The sequence below is a fragment of the Cyrtonyx montezumae genome, unplaced genomic scaffold (genome assembly GCF_038088225.1).
Source record: "Cyrtonyx montezumae isolate F1298 unplaced genomic scaffold, pur_monq_1.0 scaffold_19, whole genome shotgun sequence".
Classification (NCBI taxonomy): domain Eukaryota; kingdom Metazoa; phylum Chordata; class Aves; order Galliformes; family Odontophoridae; genus Cyrtonyx; species Cyrtonyx montezumae.
In genome coordinates, this window is record NW_027071925.1 from 4,017,728 (window position 1) to 4,042,205 (window position 24,478).

Here is a 24,478-nt window from a genome sequence, read left to right on the forward strand (position 1 = left end):
ATGTGTCCGGGGGAGAAAAGAAGATGTATAAGCAATCACATCCAGCCGCTTCTGGGAGCAGACTCTGCAGCTAGGCAGGAGTTAGTGTCCTGCATCAGCAGACAAAGCCACAGAAAAGCTGCCATCTTCCTGGAACCCAGCATGGTGTCTGAGAAGGGACGCCCAGGCAAAGCCCTTAGTTTTGCTGAAACACCACTTGCTCTGAAACAACACCTGCACAGCATCTCTGCCAGGCTTTTCCCCCCTCATCTTAGTGCAAAAACACACAGAACCCATCAGAAACATTCACCTGCTTCCTTCAGCATCAAGGAAGACAGTAATGCAGCCTGAACATGCATGGAAGAAGCTTTCCAAGGAGAGGGACTCCTTTAGAGTGGGAGGGATACCAAGAGCCAAAGTCCCTCACATCTCTGCCCTTTCCCATCTCATACCATTGTCTCCCAGCCCCAGCACTCACCCACTTCCTACTCCAAGGTGGAAAAGGAGGGTCTCAGTCTCTCCCTATCTCTCTCTGTTGCTTGTCTGTTGCAGAATGGTGTGACTAGATGGGAGGTGATGAATGCTGGGCTGAGAAGGACAGTAGGCATGCTAAAGTACAAAGGGCAGGTCTGTGGGGAGTGGGAAAAAGGAGGAACTCTGCAGCAGGTGAACTTTGAGACCTGTTATTGTTGTAAATGCAGATACCTCATCGAGCAAACAATGAGGGGAACAGAAACAGACTCAAAAGAACAGTGCTGCTGTGATTACCTGATCTATAGAAAGAAAATCTGGATCATGTCTAAACCAAAAAAATCCTGTAAGGAAAAGAAACACACGCTGATCTGGGCATGGCATGGCAGAAGGCACCTCTGCAGCCTTCCAGGGAAATATTCTCCAAACACAGGAAATCTGTGTTAGTTGCTGATGAACGTCTGTCTAAGAAATAATCAAATTGATGTTATGCTATTTATTGTCAGCTTGTCTGCTACTCCTTTTTAAAGATTTGTGCACCAGAATCCAACCCCTGGGTAAATTTAACGATGGTGAAATGAAGGCATGTTAGGAGAAAGCTCTGGGCTGTATTAATGTTTTCTCAGCCTCAATCCTGATCAGATTTTTAGTCTTTATTTATTTATTTATTTATTTATTTATTTTACAACTGTCTTTCTTGCATAAGAAGGAAAGAAAGGAGGGAAAAAGAATTGCCAAAAAATAAAACTTGGATTGTTGAAAAGTTGTCTGGTGGTTCTGCTTATAACAATGGGGAAGCTGCAAAGCAATTAAAGGTGTTTTGCAAAAATGAGCTCAACCTAATTGGATGAAGAGGGTGAAATATTATCAGAGAGGTAACATGAAGATAGCACCTGGAGACCTTAACAAAGATGAAGAACCTGTTGCATCAGGTGACATAAGAGCAGCAACCCTGCCACCCTCTGGACCTCTCCAGCCCCATCCCAGTCCACATGCTTTTGTTCTCCTATAATCCACACCTAGCTAGATGGATGGCTGGAGCACACACACAGTGCTCAAACCCCACCTGCTGTTGTCCACCCAACAGGTCCCACCTGAGACCCCTAAGCAATCAGGAGTCTCTGGGGCTGCTGTTCCTTTGAAAGCCAGGTGCAGAAGGGCTTTTCTCTCTGCCTTCCTAGCAGCTCCTGGCCTTGCTGGAGGTTGTGGCGTGTATCAGTACTCAGTGCCAGCCCTTGCTTCAGTGCTACACTTCAGCTCTCAGGTTGGTCTGCTGTCTGTTTTGGGTTTTTTTTTTTTCCCTTGTTTTAGAACATGCCTTTTCTTGCTGCTGCAGCTTAGCTGTGGGAGTTAGATCATGCCATCTAGATCTTGTGACTCAATAGCATGTTCAGTGTGATCTGAGGAAATAGATAGCCAATATATTTTGGTAGTGCATCCTTGTGAGCATGGCTGTTGTTGTATGACGTGATTAATTCTTGCTTGTAAAACTAATAGCCTGTAGATGTTGTAAATAGTTGTGGATGTAGCATTATAGGTTAGAAAGCACACTGTAAGGCTGTTCTACTCTAACCAGGGACCGTCAGCAAAAGAAAACAAGAACAAAAAGGCATGAGTAGGCTTGTAAAATACCAAAGAAGCCAGGGCCTCTGCACAAGGCAGAACTGCCCCATTTCAGGAGTAGCTTGCAAAGTGCCAGGCAGGTGTCAATATATTCCCCCTACCCTCCTGCCCTTCTGATTCCTAGTGTATTCAGTGAATGATGGGATGTCAAGTTTATCTCTGTCCCAGTGCTCAGATGGCTGAGTAGGCAAATGTTATGGTTTAACAGACATTCTCCTACTGAGCATGCATCAATGAAGAGAGCTCATGAAGAGAGGGCGAGCCAAGGAAGGTCGCCGGAGGAGTAACGGGCTGCCAAGTGCGCTGCAGTGGTACTGAAAGGATCGTAGGTGGCAGCAGAAACCACGGAATAGATGGCTGAACGCTTCTTTATTTTAATTAGGCAGGTATATGTTAATTACCTCATGAAGGAAACACGGATACGTGCTATCTGTGGAAATACAATACACTCTGAATCACATCATCTCAGAAGTGCTTATGGCGGAGGTACCCCCAGTGCTTCTGACACTGTTAAGGATACCTGGAACATTGCTTAACAGTAACAGCACTTTGCTGATGAGTTTCTCAGTTTTGCTTTAAAGGGGTGTTTCACCCCTTACAATGAGCTGATTCAGGCACACCTACTCTGAGAGAAGGGAGAAAAAAAAAAGTGTTGTGGAAAACAAAACGTTACCAAAAATCCTGATCAGTGTTTTCTGCGTTGAGGATTAAATGCTGCAGAAGTTTCCCTTCTGCCACCATTGGCGAGTTGGAATGAGATCAGAAATCACAGCGCAAAACAAACGCTGCTGAGTGCAATAGTAACTCGTACTGCGGGCTGTAGGCTTTAATCCTTCCCACGGTGTTAGAAAACACTGCCTCTGATGCGTTTATAACTAAATTATAGTCATTACCAAAAGGCCAAACCATCGTTTGTTTAGGTTATTTGTTTGTTTGCTTTAGTCAGAAATAAAAGCATTTATTTTACATGTGAAAGCTTTTTTGGTTTTTTTCTTTCTTCTGATATTGCCTGGAGGACCAAAGACCGCATCCGTAGGGCAAGTGGAGGACTGATGACCATAAATCTTGGAGGACTGGCGTCGCAGAGCGGTCAAAGAAAAGAAGCGCCCTGCCGGCTCCTGAGACGCATGCGCGTTACTGTCTGGAGGACCGGCGACCATAGACGCTGGAGGCACAGAGCGGTTAGCAACGCTCCCGTTGCTAAGGAAGTGAGGTCACGCAATATGGCAGCTCCTCAGCAACGCCGCAGGCAGCGCGCCCCGCCTCCGTTGCTACGGAAGTGAGGTCACGCAGTATGGCCGCTCGGGGCCGGGGTTGCTGAGGGGTCGGTGTTGCGGGGAATCCGCGTCCATCCTTCTCGGGACTTACTAGGGCGGTGCTGTCCGCCTCGCCAGTACCGAGCGGTGGGACCGAGGCCGCGATGGCAGCAGGAACGGCGGGGCTGTGAGACAGAAGAGCGCGGGCCTGCGGGGTGGGCAGAGCGGCAGAACCGGGTCGCGGCCGAAGCGAGCTGCCGCCATGGAGCTGAGGGTTGGGAACAAGTACCGGCTGGGCCGGAAGATCGGGAGCGGCTCCTTCGGCGACATTTACCTGGGTAAGGAGGGGGACGGCTCGCTGGGGACGTACCCGGGGCGGGGGGGAGGTCCGGGGAGAGCGGCCGGGGTGGGCACCGCTTTCGTGCTCGTTCCCGGCCCGTAGTGAGCGACCCACGGGGCCTCGCCTGACCCTGATGGAGCTCAGAGCGCCGGGAGATGGCCCGTGGTGCCTCGATGCCAGCACAGCGCGGTGTTTCTTTCGCATCATGTCCTAATTTAGACAGCGTGGACGTCGGCAGTGCTGGGTTATTTGGCTGCCTCTTAACGTTGTTGTTTGGTGACCTTGGGCGTCGTTGTTTATCTCGCCTGTAAAAGAGGAAAGAGTTTGGGGAAAGAAATACGGGCAGCAGCATTAAATATCACCACAGTGCCCTGGGAAAAAACGCTGTCACAGGGATGCTGCTTTCTCCTACACGATCTTAAAGAAATAAATAAAAAAATCACACAACTAAGGGATGGCAAGCTAAGAAACGCATCACATCCTTCAAAAAATCAGTGTGGTTCAGTTGTCCCCTTGGCTTGAATGCTGCCTTTATGTCTTAAAGCACGTAGCTTATTTTGCTGCTGCAATTTCTGTGTGACTGTAAAGTTTGTGGGATCTGGTTTATGGAGCTCTGTCGTAATGGTTTCGATTACAGCCATGGCAGCAGGTAGTGAGTGCACCCAGTTCTGAAAATGGGTGCATTTAACATAGCCCAGGTATCCTGCAAACTCTCAAACCGTGGGAAATGGGTTAAAGGTGGGTAAATATTTGTTGTAGGAGCAGGTATTTATGGTGCCACATAGAATTGAATATTTTGCACTTGAAAATTGAGGTAACCTGGGAAAGTAGATCAAATAAGTGGAGGGGAGGAACTTACAGGTGTTGAAGTAGATTCAGTTTGCATGTCTGGAGAATGAAAGCATCCCTAGCTCATGTATGTGGTGTATTTGGTGGTGTACACAGTATATAAATGTATTTTTTGTTTAGGCAACGATACCTTTATGTGTTGCAGTGCACAGCTGGCCTTGTGAAATAATCTGTTAGCCAAAGCTCTTGATTTCAGGTAATGAAACACTGGTGATATGTAATATGGATCATGTGTATGGTGAAAAATCCATTTTTCCAGCCAAAGGTGTGTGATTGTCTACAGGCAGAGGATGTGATTCCTCCTCTCCATAATTGCGTAAAAGATTGGGGAGTGCTGGGAGGGAGAAGGTGGGAACACTTATGCAAAATCTTCGTAAGCAACCGTTCCTGCTCTGAGGCTGCAGTTAAGGTCTGAAAAATCTTGTGGTGATTTGAGAGACTCCGAGTAAATATCTGACTGCTGTAAATGAAATTGTGAAGAGACCAGTTTTAAAGTGCAAGTGAAATAAAGGTATACTTTGTAATTCAGATTAATGCTGGGTGGGAGCTAGGCAGCTCAGCTGTTACCCTCCCATGTATGGGAGCTGGCTTGGAAATGATTTTATCTGTCGGTGTTATCTTTATATATACAGCCCGCATCAGGAAAGTTTTCCAGGTGACAGCATTTCTCTTTATTCCTACAACTTTTTGTGCAAGAATTCTTGATCCTTGGGTGTCGCCCTCTTCTTTTTATCCCTATGTACTCAGTGTGGATTTACAATTAGTTCATACCACAAGCATGGTGCATGCCTCAAATTTTGTTGTTCTTATCCTTAACTAGTCAGTGGATTTATAATTACATCTCCCTGCAAATGGGATTCCTGAGCCATCAGCTGGCAGAGAATTATTTGTCTTAAAGATCCAGCTAATGGCACGATTATCTGCTTCCAAGGGAAAATGCTGTGTCAAGAACTTAAATATTGTGGTCTTTTGTAGAGCGTGGTTTGGTTTGCCAGCTGCTGTGTGGCAAAACAGAGGCTTTCAAAATCTGTGCTTTTGGTGATAATGAAATGTGTTTAACAACAAAAAGGCTCTGCTTGGTTGTTTGGGCAGTGCAGTGAGACATAACCGCAGAGAATTTACTTCTCACGTTCTTTCAGAGCTTAGGATTTATTTATTTTAGGTACAATCACCTTCTGATAGCTCTGAGTACGTTTGTAAACATCCATCTGTTTTATGCTCGGGGAGGAAATATTGCATCTCTTCATTCCGTTTCCAATTCCTTTATATTTTCTTGAATCTGGCTGTGGTGGGGTGAGGGCATTCCCAGCAGCACAGGAGAGGAGCTGTCTTCCTTTCTCTTTCAGTAAGAGAACCTTTGGAAAGTTGAGCCAAGGACTCAGCTGTTACTGTCATGGTTCTGTTGTGCTCTGCCCTGTGCTCCCTGGTGCCTCAGGAGTTTGGACATCCCCATCTTGGCTTGCTTAGCATGACAGGGTATGCAGCATGGGATCCAGAGGTGCAAGCTGCTGTGGTGGATGAAGGACCAGAGACAGTTTTAAGAAAATAAAAGTTCAGAAGACAGAGGTACACTGAAATCTTAAGTCCTCATCCAGTGGAAAGAACAGCCTGGATTCCCAGATTTCTTAAGTAGTTGAAAAGATGAGTGATGTGCAGGAAAAGAATCATAGGAAGTATGTGTGTTTTGCTCAGCCTGTAAAGTCAAAAAGGTATGGGTCTCGAAGGCGTTATAGTTACTGTGTTTTCGTGCTTTTTTTTCACTGCCTCTATTTTCTTAGTGTTAGGTCTTTGTGTTGTCAACTAATTAATCTCCATGGTCTTCCTCGTGGCAGAGGATTTTGCAGTTCTAACTTGGATTTTTCCTCTTTAAAGTGAAATATTTTCATGACTCAACTTGTTATTTTTACCTCTGTGCCATGCCTCTTCTCATTGTACTGCTTGCAGCTACTTTTTAATTACTGATTCTAGTATTGCTGATTGTTACAACATTTTCCTTAAAGGAAACAAATCCCTTTGTCATTGCAGAATTATCTTAGAAATTTTGTGCTGTGGTTTATATGAGGGAGGAACTGAATGTTTGGGGTTGCGTTACTGGGAAGAATTATTTGTGTTTTCACCCCCTGCAAGATTCAAATATTTTAGTTACGTTATTTTTTATACAAAATTATTCAAGGAGTGGGTGTATGTAGAAGTGAAGTCTTGGCTTAGGATCTTAGCTTTCTGAGGTGATGCAGAGCTGTTGGGAGGAGCGGATATCCAAGAAATGATCTTGGGTATTGAGATCATGGTTTGTTGAGCAGTGATGAGCAGAACTTGATAAGGAATACCACAGGTCTTGACTTTCCTTTCTGCAGGCCTTGCCCTGATCAGACACGGATGTCTGCAGCTGTCTTTGTGCACAGTGTGCCTGTTGGTACCCTCTGGCATCAGTGTGTTTTGGGTCTGTTTAGTGAATGGTAGAGAGTTCTGACCGAGCTTCTGTGGTCGGTTTTTATGCTGACTGTGACACTGGGTTCTCTTGGGGTACAGGACACCTCAAGGAGCACTCTTTCAAAGGATCTTAATGTTCTGACTTCAGCAGACAGATATCCATGGGGGCTCCTGTAGATTCTGACTCCTTCCTATTCTTTGATTCCTCAAAGGCTGATGGGGAAAAATGAAGAAAATGCGGGAGAGATTTCAGTGGGAACTTTCCTTACTTATTAATGAGGTTATAGGTGTCATTCCTACCCAGCAAGTGCTCGAGCACATAAAATAGCTTCAGAATTAAATAAACTTGCCCTGATCCTTAGGTAATGGGTCTGCCTGTGTTATCCTAATTAACATTGCTGATGGTGAACAAGAAATGGAAGTGCTGTGGCATAGAGCTGAATCTCTGCATATGAGTTAAATGTTTCTTTAAAGGTAGAGCGTAACGCTCAGTTAACACAGAGTTTGAGTTGTGTGGCAGTGTGTTACTCATTGTAACCATAAATGAGTCTGAGGATGGGTGGGATTCGGAGGTAACACAGCTGAATAAAAGCCTGAATATATTTATATTCATAATAGTAATTGCAAACTGTGAGACTGGGAGAACTTCAGTGTCAAATGATGTGCCAGGGAAACAACAGGAGAAATTCAGTGCACGTCCCTGAAATCTGCGGTGTGAGGTGTTAGCCTGTCTTTATACCCACGAGATGATAAAGCTCTGAAGTTGTTCTTTAATCCCAAGAAGATTTTGCCATTATAGTAGCTCTGAGAATACATTAGCTTAGTACTTGGTATCAAAGAAAAGCATATGGGAAAAATATAGGGAAGCTGAAAAAATGCTGATCATGTATTCATGTTGTGTGACCATCAGAATGGGCACTGCTGAGCTGGAAAGGATGAAAATGTGTGAAACAAGGAATAAGTAGAGTAGTAAAAATGGCTTACATAGAGGATGAGGTTTTGAGAGCTTTGGAATTATGAGAAAGTAAAATACTGCAGAAGCCAATGAAATCCTGGATGTTGTAGGGAGAGCATGTGTAGTGTGGTCAGTTACTGCCTTTGCAAACAAAAAGCAGGCCTCCAGGGAAGCTTCTGGAAATGGAGATAAGAACAAATAGCAGGCGATGTACCTCATGTGATCCTGAGCTATGAGGTAATGCAGCAGAGTCAAATTCTGCAAGTAGAGAGTGTGCTGTATGGCTGAGAAGTGTCACACAAGAAAAATATGAAACCCTATCTCTTTTGGTTCTTGAGTAGCACTGCTGTGCATGGGTGGCTTTTCTCAACTCATTACCATCTTTTAAGAACGTGAGGCTTTTCCCTGTAGATGCTTCAACTTCAGAAGTGATGAAGTAAGCCAGTGTCAGTGCCTTGTTTCCTGAAACAAGAATTCAGTGACGTGATAGAGATATTTGCCATGCTTAAAAAGCATTCAGTCTGAGCTGCACAAACTGGAAGTGGAGGGGCTCTCCTCAGGACACACCTGCTTTGTTTTGGTCTTGTATAGGACAGCAGACAGTTGGTTTCCTGAGCTGCAATGTCTAATGCTTTTCTCTTAAGCTGCTAATCTGCAATGACTTAATCTCTGCATCTTGGCCACTGAAAAATAGTTTGCCATTGTTTGTTTTGTTTCAGCCTTGACAAAGGAAACGCATCCTAACAATATTTTTACCCATGTTTTAATTTTTTTCTTGCTTCAGGAACTGATATTGTTGCCGGAGAGGAAGTTGCAATTAAGCTGGAATGTGTGAAAACCAAACATCCTCAACTTCACATTGAGAGTAAAATCTACAAAATTATGCAGGGTGGAGGCAAGCAAACTTTCCTTCTTCAGAAATTGAGTTGGTTGTTTCTTTTCATTTTGTATTTGATATATCTGCCACCTGTAAGTATTTCATGGTTGAGAGCTCTTTGAGAAGTGGGAAAGGTGGAAGAATAGGTGCAGAGCAGTGCCTCAGTTTTTGTGTGAGATAGGGTTTAACCTGGTTTGCTCTGATTTAGGAGCACAATTCTAAACTTAGTCAAATCAGGATACTTTTTCTTTCGTATGCTAGCATTCCCTCATCTGAGGTCCTTCTGTGCAATAGGCATTCTAAGATGTAATGGCATTAGTAGTAGAGAACAGGAGTGAGGCAACTATGGTGTTTATCCCATCCCACCAGGAGAAGTCACTCGTGTCTGAGAATTCTGCAGATGCAAAAGTCTTATTACAAAGGGTAAAATATCTTCTGTATGGGTTTGCAAAGGCCACGTTGGCTTCTTCTCAGAATGAGAAATGCAGGGGAAGGTGGCAGAAATTTAGCAATGGTCCAAATAAGGGTTTTTCTATGAAAATAATTTAGGAAAAAAGTTGCAGTAAACAAGAGTGAAAATTCAAAAGGAGTTAATTACAATCTGGGTGGTCATAAGCCAGATTGTTTTTAGGGTCCCTTTCAACCCAATCCATTCTGTGATTCTAGGACTGTTTCTGTACCACTTCACTTTTAAAGTGCATATAATTAAAGAAAAGGTAATTGAAATTCAGAGTGGGGCTATCTGCATGTTTAATTCAAGACAGCTGTGTGGATTTTTTCAGTTCTTTGGAATAATTTTCCAAGTTTCTCCATGAAGCTAGCAATAGAACTCAGTGGTTTTTCAGTGTCTTTGTTTTCAGGCTTCTGATTTTCTCCTTATTGCCATTTTGGAGACTGCATGAATATTTATACATGCAGAGCACTTAAGGTTGAAATCCAGCAAAACCACTGGCTACTTGCAAGCCACAAGCAAAACACAATGACTGGGAGGTGACTGGGCAAGAAGACAGCTAAAAATAGCTGATAGATCTCTTGTGCTCCAGTTTTTTATTGGCTCACCTATGAGGAGATCAAACACTTAATTTCAAAATGCCTGAAAGTATCATAAAACATTGAGGGGTCACTGTAAATACAAACATTGACAGTAATGACTCTTAGAGTTCATCTTAAGAGCTCTGAAGATGTGTGTATAAGCTCCATAAATCAAATAATCATAGTGGATAAACTGTTTCTTTTGTTGCAGTGGGTATCCCCACTATTAAGTGGTGTGGTGCTGAAGGGGACTACAATGTCATGGTGATGGAGCTGCTGGGACCGAGTCTTGAAGATCTCTTCAATTTCTGTTCAAGGAAATTTAGTCTCAAGACAGTCTTGTTACTTGCTGACCAAATGGTAGGAAACTGCATTGCTGTTTCTGACAGTGAAGTATGTTAAGCATGTTAATATTTCTTGAGTGACTGTGGCCAACTGTATTTTATATAATTTTTTGCATAGTTATTTGGAGGTGAATAGGAGGCATCCCTGGAGGAGGAAAAACCCTCAAAATGGGTTTTGTTTTGTTAAAATAATGTTGTATCAAAAGCAGTCACAGGGTTTTAATTTGGTTTTAAAACTGGATCTGAGCTGTTTGCAAGCCAGATGTTACAGCTCAAACGTGAAGGAAGGTTTTAGAAACAAATGTGAAGTAGACACAGGGAGAGAACTGGAGGGAAGGATATCTGTTGTCTTCTAGATTATTCTCTTTAATGCCCTTTTCCAGTAAAATCTTTATCTAGTTTATCACTAAGGTAGTGTGATAATAGTGATTTTCTAAGAAAAAAGTCACTGCTTTTCTAAGAGAAAAGGGTATGACTGATATCTGAATTGGTTTTTTGTCCTCTCTGTTCAGATTAGTCGAATTGAATATATTCACTCTAAGAATTTCATCCACCGAGACGTGAAGCCAGATAACTTCTTAATGGGCCTGGGGAAGAAAGGCAATCTTGTCTACATCATAGACTTTGGATTAGCAAAGAAGTATCGTGATGTCCGAACTCACCAACACATCCCATATCGTGAGAACAAAAACTTAACGGGAACTGCCCGTTATGCATCCATCAACACTCATCTTGGAATTGGTGAGCTGGGAAAAGCAGTGAATAGACCCTTCACAAGTGCTGATGAGTGTACTTATAGTGCAAGCAGGTGTTGCTTTTTGGGGCATAGAAGGCTATCCCTATTTCTGGCACTAATGACACAGTATGCTTGGGTTTGTGCCTCTTGGTGGGGTGGGGTTCTGTTTGTAACCTTTCTTAAATAATTGCAAGGGTGATTGTTGTGGGTTTTTTTTTCTAGTACTGGGTGAGTTTAACATGGACATGGTAACTTTCATCTATCTATTGTATTTCTAAGGATTTTTGACACGTTATTGCTCAGTCTTCTGTTTTTTTTCCCACTAGATAATGAAACCTAATGAGTCCACTTTTTTATGCTGTTGTAGAGCAATCTCGCAGAGATGACTTGGAGTCCTTGGGCTATGTACTGATGTATTTTAACCTGGGCTCCCTCCCCTGGCAGGGACTGAAAGCAGCAACAAAGAGGCAGAAATACGAACGTATCAGTGAAAAGAAAATGTCTACACCCATTGAGGTTTTGTGTAAAGGATACCCTTGTAAGTTGCTCTTCTGTGGCACTAGGCCCACGTATTCATTTTTTAGTGGTATGTCTTTATATGTTCTGTCTAGCTCCTTGTTCAGAATGAATTTGAAGCATATTTACAGTCTTCTTGACTTTTTCCTATGGTTGGGCATGCTCATGGTATTGACACTGTGCTTTCAGGACCAGGATCTTTGTGTTCATAGGCTGTTTCTACTTAGCCTCTGCCTGAACTATTAGTAAGCAATCGTTGTGGTGCTCTTGAGTTTGGAAGACAGCATGGTGCGTGTGATCTGTGCTGTGTTGTGTGTGCATGCGTAGATACTGGCTGGATGACTTAACAGCCAAATAACTTCTTCAGGAAGTACTCATATCTTCATGTGTGGATATTCTTTCTTGGATAAAGTCAGTTGCACCTGTTGCAGTTGTTCACTTCTGGAATTGGCATTCCAAGTTCATCCAGTTTGACCTGACAATGGCCAGTATCTCAGGGGTGTAAGAATCCCTCCAAATCCCAGTGTCACCTCTCAAAGCTCTGTTTCTTGATTTGGTATTTACACTGTAGTAACAATGAAGATTTGTGATCCATGCAGAATAATAACTTTGTTTTACAACTTATTAACAGATTAGTTGCCCTCAGAGGATATTGTTCATCTTTCATGAAGTGCTCTCTCTTTGTTCTTTCCTTACCCTATGCTTTGTCAGCTAAATATGATAATGAGAACTGTAGCTGTTGTTAGGGCTGTATAAAAGCTTATTTTCTTCTGTATGTTTCTAAAGTCATATTGCGCGTGCTCCACTATTCAATGACTATTCCTTTCCTCTGGTGTTAACAGGCAGAGAAGAGTAGTCAACTTTTCTTGTGCTGTTTGCTACAATTCCTTTCTTAACATGAATTATTAATAAATTTTTAGCTGGAAAGGCATGAAATCCGAAGCTGGTAGATTGGCACTGTTGTATCTCTGAAGCACTGAATCCACAACAGTGTTATGGTTTTGCTGGGTAGCTGATATTTTAGCATAGAGATGCTATTCTGTGTCCTGCAGTTCAGTGAGTTTAAATACATTCAGAGCAAAGGAAGGCAAATAAATCTTTTCTTTGCTCAAATGTAGTTTTAAACCTCTTCCTTCTTCCTCTTCACTCTCCCCCTGTAGTACTTGGTCCTCTTGCTGTTGACAAATGGAGTCTTTGCCCTAGTCTGTGATAATAACTTCCTTTTCAGGCCATTTGGGAGAGTCTTTTGTTTCTGTTTGTTTTATGATTCTGAATTAGAAAAAGCAAACATGAAGCTCAGTGAGAAAAAGAGGCTTTCTTTTATTGCAGCTGAATTTGCCACGTACTTGAACTTCTGCCGTTCTCTTCGTTTTGATGACAAACCTGACTATTCTTACCTAAGGCAGTTATTCAGAAACCTCTTCCACCGACAAGGGTTCTCCTATGACTATGTGTTTGACTGGAACATGCTGAAATTTGTGAGTAGCTGGCATGGCTTTCTAAAACAATTTATAATTAGTCAGTTTTGGGTGCTTATCTGATACCATAAGAGTTGTTTTATCCCTGAAGGTTTATCATCTAAAAAATGGATGGGGGGGTGGAGTTGAGAAAAGCAAGGCTTACAGGAGGCATTGGATTGGGATCTAATGACATAGTTGCAGTTAGGAGATTATCAGTGTAGGAGGCTTCCTAAGCTGCTTCCTTTGAGGCAGTTGCCACGCTGGGGTAGCTGAATTCTTATTTTCTCCTGTCTTGATCTTTGGCATGGGTCACGTGCAGCAGTTAGGAGATATCCAGCTGCCATAACAGTATGTGTATATATTAGCAATTTGAAGACTATTCCAGCAATTGTATGAACTGAAGCTATGATCGTCCTCAAGGCATTTTACCAAAATGTTGGTACCCTATCAAACTTCAAGTCCGTCAGACTTCAGTCCTTTATTTTCAATATTTATCCAAGTGCATAGTTGTAAGCTCAATAATCCCTTAAGTTGTTCACTAGTCCTGACCCACAGGGTACCAGCAGAGGGGCTGAAGATGCTGAACGTGAAAGGAGAGAACGAGAGGAGCGGCTGAGACATACCCGAAATCCAGCTGTGCGTGGATTGCCCTCCACTGCTTCTGGCAGACTGAGAGGAGCACAAGATGTAGCTCCTCCTACTCCTCTAACCCCAGCTTCACATGGTGGTAAGTAGGCACATAGCTGGGCAGATGCACCTCACAGCCTGCTCTAATCTGCAGTTTGTTCCTGGTCATTGGCGTTTGGAAATGGAGTTAGGATACCTGAGTGCTATTTGTTTGAGTGGAGCAGCTTTTGGATTTTTTTTGTTTTCCTGATTGTTTTTTTGTTTTTTCCCTTTGAACTTTTCCATAGATTGAAGGTACCTACTCACTCTCCTTACCTGCCAGTCGCCACTTGGAGTTATCTCTGAATTTAAGATGAAGGCCTTGATTTCTCTGGTGGAGTTTACACATGCAAACAGTGTAATTTTTCCAGTGCAGTTTTTCTTATTGCATTTCTCATTATGAAAAAAAATGTAATGCAGTTTTTCTCACAGCCAACACATCTCCTCGACCGGTGTCTGGCATGGAGAGGGAAAGAAAAGTGAGTATGAGGCTGCACCGTGGAGCCCCGGTCAATGTCTCATCGTCTGACTTAACGGGCCGACAAGATACCTCCCGCATGTCAACTTCACAGGTAAAAAAAAGTTCTTGTGTAATGGAAAACTGGGTGTGATTGGATGAGGTTAATTTGCCTGGTGAACGTACCAAGGAATTGTTGCTATTTCATACTGATTTTTTTTTCAGGCAACATTGACTTGAATCAATACTTTGAATCTTGAATACTTTGAGTCTTGAATCAAGACTGAATGTTTGTGATGTTGGTGTAAACTACTGTAATTTCTTATTGTTTTTATATTTTTACGCAACAAGCATAAAATTCTCAAAATAAAAAGGAGTCATTGGTGCTTGTCATATGGTGCATAGAAGAAAATCTACCCTAAATTTCAGGTCCTGCAGTTACTGAGAGTCATATTTCCAAATGAATAAAGCAGAGATTATTGGTTCAGAATAGACAATAAAAGGTTGGTGAAAAACAGAAAAGACCAGAAATCAAGAAGTGCTGTAGTGCAGTACTTTTAATTCTGAGCAGATAAGCAGCCACATACGTGAATGATTGAGAGGTCACAGTAGGCTCAGTACTCTGGCAGAGTATGAGCAATGCAGTGATTGATAGTGTAGTCTGCACTGAAATTGTCCTCGTGATGATTTAGCAAAGAGATTTAAGATCTTAATTTTAAGATTGGCAGATAATATTTTAAATGTTTTAGATCTTCATGCTATTGCTGAAGCATTTTCTTCAAGGTATTAGACTTATTGTAAGTTATTAGTAGCCTTGCTTTGTATCATTTACTTTCAGCCTTACCTGCACAACACTGGTACAGTGCAGCACTGCTGGGAGAGCAGAATGATTGGAGGACCATGGCAGGTGCCTGCAGATTTTTAATTAATTCCTCAGCACTGTGCTGGACATCTAACTGCATAATTTTTTGCTGTGGACTGATATTATTCCTTGTTGACAGATCTATTGATAGAAATCAATTCGTTTTCACTTAATTTCATTGTCAGAATTAAATATTTTGGATAATACATGTTCTTATAAAGAATCCTTAGCACTCGAGAGCTTTCTTTAGATGAAGATGAGGTGTGTGTCTCTAGTGAAGACTGAGGGGGCAAGGTTATTCCTTGTGCATTGATTCTACATTGTGGCCTACAGTATAAACGAAGAAGAGCTCAGACAGTGGAAGGATCTAAGGAATCTAGTAAAAAATAAATCTGTAGCTGACTTCATTCTCTTTCTGGGAATAAAATGAAAGCACATGAGATGGAATGAGGTTGCAAAAAGAATGCAAAGATGATGAATACTCATATTGAAGAAGTCTTTTTAATCGATTTCAAAATGCTTTTAGGAAAGAAGGAAACTTCCTTCCCTCAGCTGCATAATGGGAATAGAAACAGACCGAAAACCAAACAAATTGGAAACTGTAGAACTGTTTCAATGCTTTTAGGCATATCCACATCAAAGGGGTCCAAATATAGATGGTGCCTTGTATCCCTTTAGCAGTGGGCCTGGCTTTAGCTGTTTGTCAAGATCTTGAACTTCAGGATGTCAGTGATTTGGATTACAATAGTGCTACTTCGGACTTGTAGAAAAATAGCCCTGTGAGTTTCAGATCCTTATGGGGTAGTGCAGATAAAATTTTAAGATGACAGAATCACAGAAATGTAGGGTCTGGGAGGGACCTGTGGGAAGTATCTCGTCTGGATGACTTGGTTGCTTGAATTATGTGTGCAGTAATATGGTTCCTCATCTGAGCAGATAGAGGCTGAATTCATTTGGAAAATCAATTGTGCTATAACAAAAGTGGAGCGGGGTTTGGGGGGGGTTAGTTTTCAACTGAATGAAGAGTTAATGTAGTTGAGCAAATGTTTGTGTTTGCACAAGGAGTAAGAGTGCAGTAGAAATGGTTGGATGAAAATAGAACACAGGTAAGGCCTTGTGCTGTCCTTGGTGGCAGTTCTTGCCAATATAAGTTAGTCACTGAAATACAATTCCTGCCACCAAAAATGATCACTTCAAAATATCTAAAGGCAGATATAGATATTTATTTATTTTTAAGTACAAACATTAAGAGGGCAGGACAGTGCATACTTAAGTTCTAGTTATCTATATGGGAGCATGGCAAAACATGGATCTGGAGTTTTGGGAGGCATTGCTGCAGTTCTGGGCTCCTTAGTACAGGAGAGGTCAACGCTGTGGAGGAGCAGGGTCAGCGAAAGGACAAAAAGATGAGTAACTGTCCAAAATAGGAGCAGAGGCTGAGAGCACTGGATTCATTTAGTCTAGGGAAGAAAAGGCTCAGAGCAGATAACCATTAAATACATGTAAAAAGTTGATAAGTCCATCTGGAGAGGACAGAGCCTAATTCTTCTTGGTGTTCTTTAGTAGACAGATGTGAGACAGTGGGGATAGAGTAAAATGAAATTCCATTTAAACATAAATAAGACATGTCACTATGACAGTGATCATACAGTGGAATAGGTTCATCTTAGAGGTTGTAGAAGGTGTCTGCAGAAATATTCAAATCCCAATTGCACCATGTCCTGACCAGCCTGCTCTAGCTGTCTGTGCTTTGGGCAGTGTAATTGGACCAGATGATCTCTAGAGGTCCCTTCTGACCTTGTCTGTTCTGTGAGGTCATGATTCTGAATATTTGCTAGGAAACCAGGTGGTTTCCTATTATAGTATAAATGTCTCTGTTCTAAGCAAATTTTAGGTACTTTGTTACTGGTCAGATAAGTGTGTAACAGCCATAAGTGTAATTATGTTACTTGGCTGCAATGGGAGATTAAAGTTTGTTAGTCTGAATGTATCTTAGAGGTTTTTTTCTGTTTTACGAAGTTCAGAGTATGCATTGCATTTCTTTTTTAAACATTATAAGGTGTGAGACATACAGGTGGTTTTTTGATCCTTTCTGATTTGTAAGATAAGCATACTCTTGAGGTTGTGGATATGATTTATTTTTTTTTGAGTAATCTTTAAATTGCCAGCTGTATAATTTGTGGTGTGATTGCACATTTCTGTACCCACCCTTAAGCACTCTGCTCCAAGCATGGAAGCACTCCAAGTATGGAATTTGACTTCTTTACAATAGCAGCCTAGTCTGGTTCTTCTCTGGGCTTGCTGAAATCATTCATCACCTGTCACTTTCCCTTAGTCCTTAGCAAGGCAGCAAACAGCTGCTGGTCTCCATTTGTGGTGGATGGATAACAGTATGCAACCAGAGTATAACTTAAATAATTTCCCACTGGCCTATCAGATTGAGAAGGCAGGAGAGATTGTCTTAAATTTTGCTTTATAGCTCCTAGCCTTGACTTCATCAGAGAAAATTCACTGTTCCTTTTCCTAGCTCTCACTTGAGCCATCTTGCCTTCTGTAGACTTAAGCTGCAATTTTTTTATAGCTTATGCTCATCCTATTTTCATAAAGTAGTGCTTCCTTAGTCAAAAAGTGTCTCTGGATGTTAACCAGGGTACAGCGTTAGACCGTGGACTTCCCATTATCCAGGTAGAAAATGTTACTTGGATGCTTCGGTTTGGTAAGGCAACACTGCATTTATAATCTCATTACCCAGAGGAGGGGCTGCTGCTTGTTGAAGTCTGAGTGCTGGAAACACACAGGAGTTAGTCAGTGTGGTGGTGGTGTTAAAGATGACTCCATGTTTTTATCTATCTTTATGGGAATATAGATGGCAAAACAAACTTCCATTACAAAAAATATTTCTTATCAGAGAAATTTGACACTCATGGGAAACCAGCAGTTGGTAAGGAAAGCAAAATGATCACTAAACACATACCCACCTCCAAGGCACTGTGCCTACATCATCCCCATTAAAACTATTAGCACTTTGTAGCACTAAGAGGAATAACAACTAGCATGTCTCCAAAAGGGTCTGTGAAACCTGGTGTTTCCAGTGAAATGAGGAATTCTGCAGCATATACTATTCATACTTTTATTGATGGTATGAGTGAATGAGATAGTTAAGAAACTGCAGGTTTTCAAGATGGTTTGGTGGTGAGAGCTGGGCAGTCACATGCAGACTAATCAAATAAAATATGTAAGGCAGGACTCCAGAATCTGATCAGGATCAAGGAGTGGAGCCCATTGTCTCATATGTGGGAACTATATCTGTGACTGAGGAGGTTTCAGTTCAGTGTTTTGAAGGTCAATGTGATGTTGTAATGAAAGGGTGTAATTTCATCCTTGCATAAATACTATAAAGCAGTGATGAACAGGAATGGGGAAGTTTTCTTCATGTCATTGATGAGATGGATACTGGAATATTGTCTGGCTCAGTTGTCAGTGTCTTGCACTGCTGAGAAACTGAAAGTAACGGAAGAGCTGTGAAAATTATGCTTGGGAAAACATGATGTACAATGAGGATTCACACTGGTGTCTTTTAGTTTGTCTGAAGGATGAGAGATGACCTTATTTGAAGTAGAATTTTAGTAACAACAGTTAGAACAATAACTTAAGTTTATGCAGGGAATATACATAAAGCTCCCATTGCTCAGAGTGAAAATACTCATGTTTGGAGAAGGGTGATGCAGAGGTCTAAGCAAAGACAGCCACTGAGACAACAGCTTCTGGAAGGTGTAGAGGATCATGTGTTCACTTTGTATTTGTGAAAAAGGACTGTGTTTCTTTCCAGGTGGTGTATTCAGAGCTGCAGCAAACCTAAATTACTAGTGTCAGTGCAGTGAAGTGTTGTGATAGGAGCAGGGCAGAAGATCCCACCAGCTGTTTGGAGGTTCTTGTTCCCTTAAGGTGTATGAATGAATTGTTCACTAAGTCTACCATATGTAGTCAGTCATTAAGAAAAAACTTAGTGAAAAAGCCATGAATCAGTTCTGTCAGTCTAGTCTGCACAGACTGCATTGCAAAAGCATGAGTATGCAGTGCTCATCCCAAGAGTAATGACAGGTGAGTAGCCTTCATTTCTCTTCACAAGAGGTTTGGTGCTGTAAAAGCCTGCTTCAGTTGGACTGCTCATGGTGTAAAGTAAGTTGCTGTACAAATAGTATTTGTAGGAGTGCTGCACAAATAAGTATTCGAAAAGGTCTCTTTGAGAATAGAGATTTTTGGAAAACTGCCACCAACGCTGGCACTGAAAAACTGAAACGTTGTGCCACTTCACTGGGAGAAAGCAGCATTCTCCCAATGCCTTTGCACTTTCCATCTCCTCGTGTGTGAATCTTTCTCCATATATGCATCTTAGCAGGCATCGTACTCTGCATTGTTCTTCTGACCATATCAGCTTTCTCTGAAGACTAATATTTGTTCCTTGTACATATCTCTTAATATGGTAGAAATTTCTGATAGAAATCTGAAGGCAGAGCTCTTCAAAAGATACATTTACAACTGCCAATTTAGGTTGGATATTTGTAGACATCTTTATATATTGGGGCAGTGGGACTGTTACAAATTGCTGTCTTTTCCCCTACCTCAGAATAGCATTCCTTTCGAACACCATGGCAAGTAGCTGCTCGTCTCCTTTCGTTGGAAGGCAGCACAGGGTGAGTCCTTCTCCTTAGACACCGAAGCTTTGGCTGGGGTGGGGAAAAGCATTTGGAACCATCGGTCTTTGCTTCTTCTCCTTGCATCTCATAGCTTAACTGTGCCTTCTGGTCAGATGCTTGATGCAGTTTTTTTTCTCTGAAGGTAAAAATAAATGTCCTTCCAAAAGCTGAATTACTGCTGCTGTTCCATTTGGGTTTTTTAGCAGGATTGACCAAAAATAGTGGCTTGAAGGGTCCATAAAATCATTCAAGCATCAGCACTAAAATGATCAGCTCTAAAACTGAGATGGCTTAGAATGTGTCTTTCCAGGAATGTTTGCAGCACTGTACCATCAAAAACAGACGAGCTTCAGAGCTGTAAAAGCAAAACGCTTGTGTGAAGAATCAATTAACTATATTACTCAAAGGTTATGTCTTGTCATTAATGGAGTGTTCTCCTACCGAAGTATCGATGTTTTACATTCTTCTCCATTCCTTAAGAGCTGTTGTTTTTAACAGTGTTCAGATGCTAATGAAGTAGTTTGGAGCACGAGCATCTCGGGGCAGGCAGACTTGGCTTTGGGTACTTCGAGCTCTGTTGAGCACAGTGGGAGTTCCTGCCTCGCTGTGTGCAGCTTCCAGCTTTTCAGTCCATTCTGCTTCTGGCAATAACAGATTTCATTACAGAAATAATAAGTTTCAGTTAGAATCTGAACTTTTGATAGCTGAAGGATGCTTTCCTCAGTATTTCAAGACCTTCTTCTTTGCTTTGCTTCTTGTTTAAAAAAAAAAAAGCCATGAGATTTTTCTGTTCCTTAATAAATTTTGTATGACCCCGTCTGCTGCTTCACTTCCTTCCTAAGGCCGAAGCTTGCACTAATCCTGTATCTCTAGTTGCTGAAGAATCCTGCTGTTCTCTTGTTTTTCCCTCCTGCTTTGTGTGCTTGGCTGACTGTGCACAGGCCGCTTCTTAAGCTGTCTTAACATGAAAAGATCCAACTGTAAATTGCAGCTTAATACTCTGAATTCCGATTATCAGAGCTTATTTGGAAAGTAAACATTTGTGGTTCAAAATACGAAGATAGCAAACATTCAGCTTTGCATTGAGAAAATCTGTGTGGGGAAGTCCAGTTCTGTTCTGCTTAGGGCTGTGTCTGCATTGTTTGGCCTTCACTGTATGTGTTACTATTTGCAGCTGCTTACAACTTAAAATAATACTGATTAATGATTCAGCTATTAGATACATCTTGCTTCTTAAATTGCAGTGATATGTGGTTGCTTTTCACTTTCACAGCACAAGTGCTATTGAAATAGTATTACAGTGTTACTGAAGTAGGTCAAGCTGAAGTAATCCACGCAGTGTGTTAACACAGTGCTCCACAACAAATGAAAAGCTATTGAATATATATATGTATATATACTTTACTCTCTGATATCTTTTTTTTTCCAAGCTTTATTATTCATTTAGTCTATTTCTGCACATTGGAAGTGTTATCATCTGGTTTGGTCTTATGTGCATGCTTATGTTCTGTTTACTTACCTTCAAAACATCTCCTCTGGCTGGAAAGGTAACTCTTCCATGTTAACTTCAAATAAAGGAGAAAAATACAGGGGACTTCGTGTAGCTAAAGGTGGGTGCAAAGCACCGTGTAGCTCACTGGGTTATTAATTCACATTCTTACTTTTTGCACCAAATGATTTGAAAATACATTGAGAGCCACTTTTATGTGAACTGGAAGGATCTGTGCTGATGTTGTCTTGTTTTTGGCTTTGGTAGATTCCTGCTCGGGTAACTACCGGTGTTCTCCAGTCCACTGTGCACCGATGAAAATTTATTTTGCCATGGAGGGCAGATAATGCATGGCTGATCTCCTATGTTATCAATGGCTTTACTAGCAAAAAATACCCTGAACTAAAGTGGAAACAATACGACTGGAGTTCTCCATGTGACTTAAAAGGCACTTGGAGGAACATGGACAGACTCCAGCAGCTGCCATTACAGGACACTTGCCAGAAACCCAGTGACCTTAAGAGAATCCTGTGGTAACAGGGCTGGAAAAGAAAGATGGTTTACAGAGTTGACCGTCTGTTACTGGATGGCCATTTCAGTTTTCCCTCCACAGGCGGCAGACTTTACCCCTTTTTATTATTCCACTGTAACTATAAATCTTTTACTTGGTTTAAGGAAGTTTTTGTATCATTTTGCTAAAATTATTGGCTTAATTCTCTGTAAAGAACTCTTGCTTTTCTCTGATTTAAAAATGTAGAATACAAGCAATCCTAAACTAAAGACAATGACTTGAAATTTGTTTAAAAACAAAATTAGTTTGGCAGGGAGCTTGTAAATGAATCAAAATCATCTGATTGTATTTAAACCATTCACTTATTTGTATTGTCTCATTCTGACTGAGAAGGTTTTCTCACAAAATTTTTAAAGCTGTTAAGGGTTTACTGTTCAATGTCTTCATTCATGTTTGCCATTTACCTTCCTGTGTAACACAAAGGGATTCTTCATATTCTTTTGCATAAAAGAGAAAGGAAGACTCTACAGGAGAGCCTCAGTGTAGGAGAAATGGTGAAAATCAATTTGTTTTTGTTGTTGTTAAGAATACAAACAACGAAGTGAAAGACACTGGTGTTTAAATGGATGGTTCCAAATCCTGTTCTTATTGGTACCATTTAGTTTCCTGCAATCTGGGGTGGGTTAGGTTGGAGGGTAGTGCAAGTGGACAATGCATGTTGCCACTTTGGTGAATGAATGTCTCATTTAGCATCTATGTGTTTAAAAAAAAAAAAAAGATATTTTTGATTCAGACCTTCTGTTTCATGCCAAGGCTCAAAAAATGAATTAAAGCATTCTTGCTGTGAAATCCTGAGGGTTTTTAAAACTCAGGTGCATACCATATTTAATTCCAAACTGTATTCAACCTCAGTATTTCTAGAATCATTAGCTAGGAGTGGGTGGTTCGCTTCGGCTGTCCAAAAAACTGTTGCAGGTGTTGTTAGCAAATGTCCTTATTAAGTATGAGAAATGCTTTATATTATTGCCACTGTAAACAGTCTGATAATGCAGAAATAAGTGTTTTGTCCAAGTAGTGCTTGAAACAGTACCCGAAGTACTCTTCATACCATTATTACAGGAGTAATGAGAGGTTCAGTGTGGGGAGTGAAAATGCACATACAGGGCTTTTCTTTTTTAACACTGAGAAATTCTTCCCTGCTTAAAACCCAACCTGTTCAAGGCTTCGCTGGCCTTCCCAGTTTTAGGAAGAATAATTTTTACTGTTTAAAAGTTTGTGGATTCACTGTTCCTTCCACCTTCCCCCCCCACCCCCCAAAAAAAAATATAAAAAAAGTACAATAATAACAATCCACTTGGTAAATACAATCCATTTTCCTTTGGATGTTTTCAGGGGTTTGCAGGACATTGAGTATTTGGTTGTGTGTACCCTGGGTCTGAGGGGCAGTGTCTCTTGGCGAGTATAGTGGGAAAGCTAAAGAGTTGGATCCATATGTAAGTTTGCATAAGAAAATTATTTCCTCAGTCACTATAACCTTTGGTATTTTAGGCATGTGCACTACCATTGGAACAGTTTTACACTTCACCATGCTTTCCTTGTATATATCTGTGGTTAGTAATGTACTGCTAGAGGGATTTGCAGAGGCAGCAGCCTCTTTATTCTCTGTATCCGGAACATTAGATTGCTGTACTATACTTACAAGTTGATTGCAGACTTCTAGAATTGTTCTCAGTTGTGGGCAGTTTTTCTCCTTTGTAATAGTTAAATTCCATCATGCAGGAAATAGTTAGACTGTATGAACCTGTGTATTGGAAACCAGTATCAGCACTTCATTTGTACTACCACTGTATTTGTGTACTTTAACAGTTGTGTAAATACATTCATAGTGACTTCTATTCTTCTTTGGTGTAACGTACTTCAAATGACTCTTTACTCTTTACTTGATGTAACTTTTTTTAATCCTTTTTTAATGGATTTCTGTACATAGAAGCTGTCCATTCCAAACGTTTGATGAAGTGGTGATAGTGCTAGAATGTCAACTGATGGACTGAGGGTCAGAATGGAGCACAGAGGGTATGCAGGGGAAGGAAAGGCATCCATTGCTGTGCTCGCAGAGAGCATGTCTTTTGTCTTGGGTATTGCTTCTTTTCTAGAAGTCATCTTTCCAAAAGCTTTATTTCATCAAGTTACGTTGTAGTGTGAGGAGGTACAGGGAAGAGAATTGCTTATTGAGACTTGATTAGTTCCTGGAGGTAGGAGCAAAGCAACAAGAAGTACTGAACTCTGCCCACAATGCCTTGTGTAGTACCACCTTTTGCTATGTAGTCCTCCAAAGCCTGCTTGAAACCTGGGGGCACGCACCTTCGGGAGTACTCTGTTTCTGATCAGTAGGCCTTTAAAAGCTGGAAGTAGAGTTAATTTATCCTCATTTAAAACTATGTGCTTTAATGTGGAATACATCCACCTGTGCTGCAGTTGTACATAATCTTGATGGCTGCCGAATTCCTGAACTCTGTGGTACAAGTACCTTGCAAACAACTCAAAACAAATGTTATGCTGTAGCAGAGATACCGGAGTGAAGGCGTTCAAGTAGTCTGTATGTTCCACATTAACTTCACGAGCCTACTTGAAAGCTCCCTTGGAGGAAGCTGTGTAGCACATGACGTCGTCCTTCTCCAGCGGAGCAGAACTGCCCTGAGCACAGCTCCTGGCTGTGTCCCTTTCTCCTGTCACAAACCTGAGTGGCAGCTGCTCTGTACAAACTGCCCAAGGCAACGCTTTCAGAAATCAAGTTTCCCGATGAGAACCTTTAAAGTGGAATTTCGGATCTGTGAGTAGATCGCCGGCTGGAGTGTACGTGTTCTTTTCAACAATATTTTTTCTTTGTAAAAGAATGAAATAAAAAAAAAGTATTTATTTTATGGAGTT

General features: G+C 41.4%; 1 protein-coding gene across 1 annotated transcript; it reads left to right on the forward strand.

Annotated features, from left to right (window-relative positions):
• The first annotated feature begins 3,370 nt into the window (after nucleotides 1-3,370).
• CSNK1D (casein kinase 1 delta) lies at nucleotides 3,371-22,833 on the forward strand. Its single transcript, XM_065735243.1, has 10 exons — nucleotides 3,371-3,667; nucleotides 8,688-8,798; nucleotides 10,024-10,172; nucleotides 10,669-10,897; nucleotides 11,260-11,430; nucleotides 12,738-12,886; nucleotides 13,424-13,595; nucleotides 13,967-14,106; nucleotides 19,481-19,547; nucleotides 21,307-22,833. Exons 1-9 carry the CDS (start codon nucleotides 3,592-3,594, stop codon nucleotides 19,511-19,513), a joined length of 1,230 nt encoding a protein of 409 aa, XP_065591315.1. The 5' UTR covers nucleotides 3,371-3,591; the 3' UTR covers nucleotides 19,514-19,547; nucleotides 21,307-22,833.
• The last annotated feature ends 1,645 nt before the right edge of the window (nucleotides 22,834-24,478 follow it).

Bases quoted from the DNA above. Each gene is read 5' to 3' on its own strand.
- CSNK1D (XM_065735243.1), top strand. From the start codon at position 3,592: ATGGAGCTGAGGGTTGGGAACAAGTACCGGCTGGGCCGGAAGATCGGG. The intron at 8,799-10,023 runs GCAAGCAAACTT...CTTTTGTTGCAG, and splicing joins CAAAATTATGCAGGGTGGAG to TGGGTATCCCCACTATTAAG. The intron at 13,596-13,966 runs GTAAGTAGGCAC...TTTTTCTCACAG, and splicing joins AACCCCAGCTTCACATGGTG to CCAACACATCTCCTCGACCG.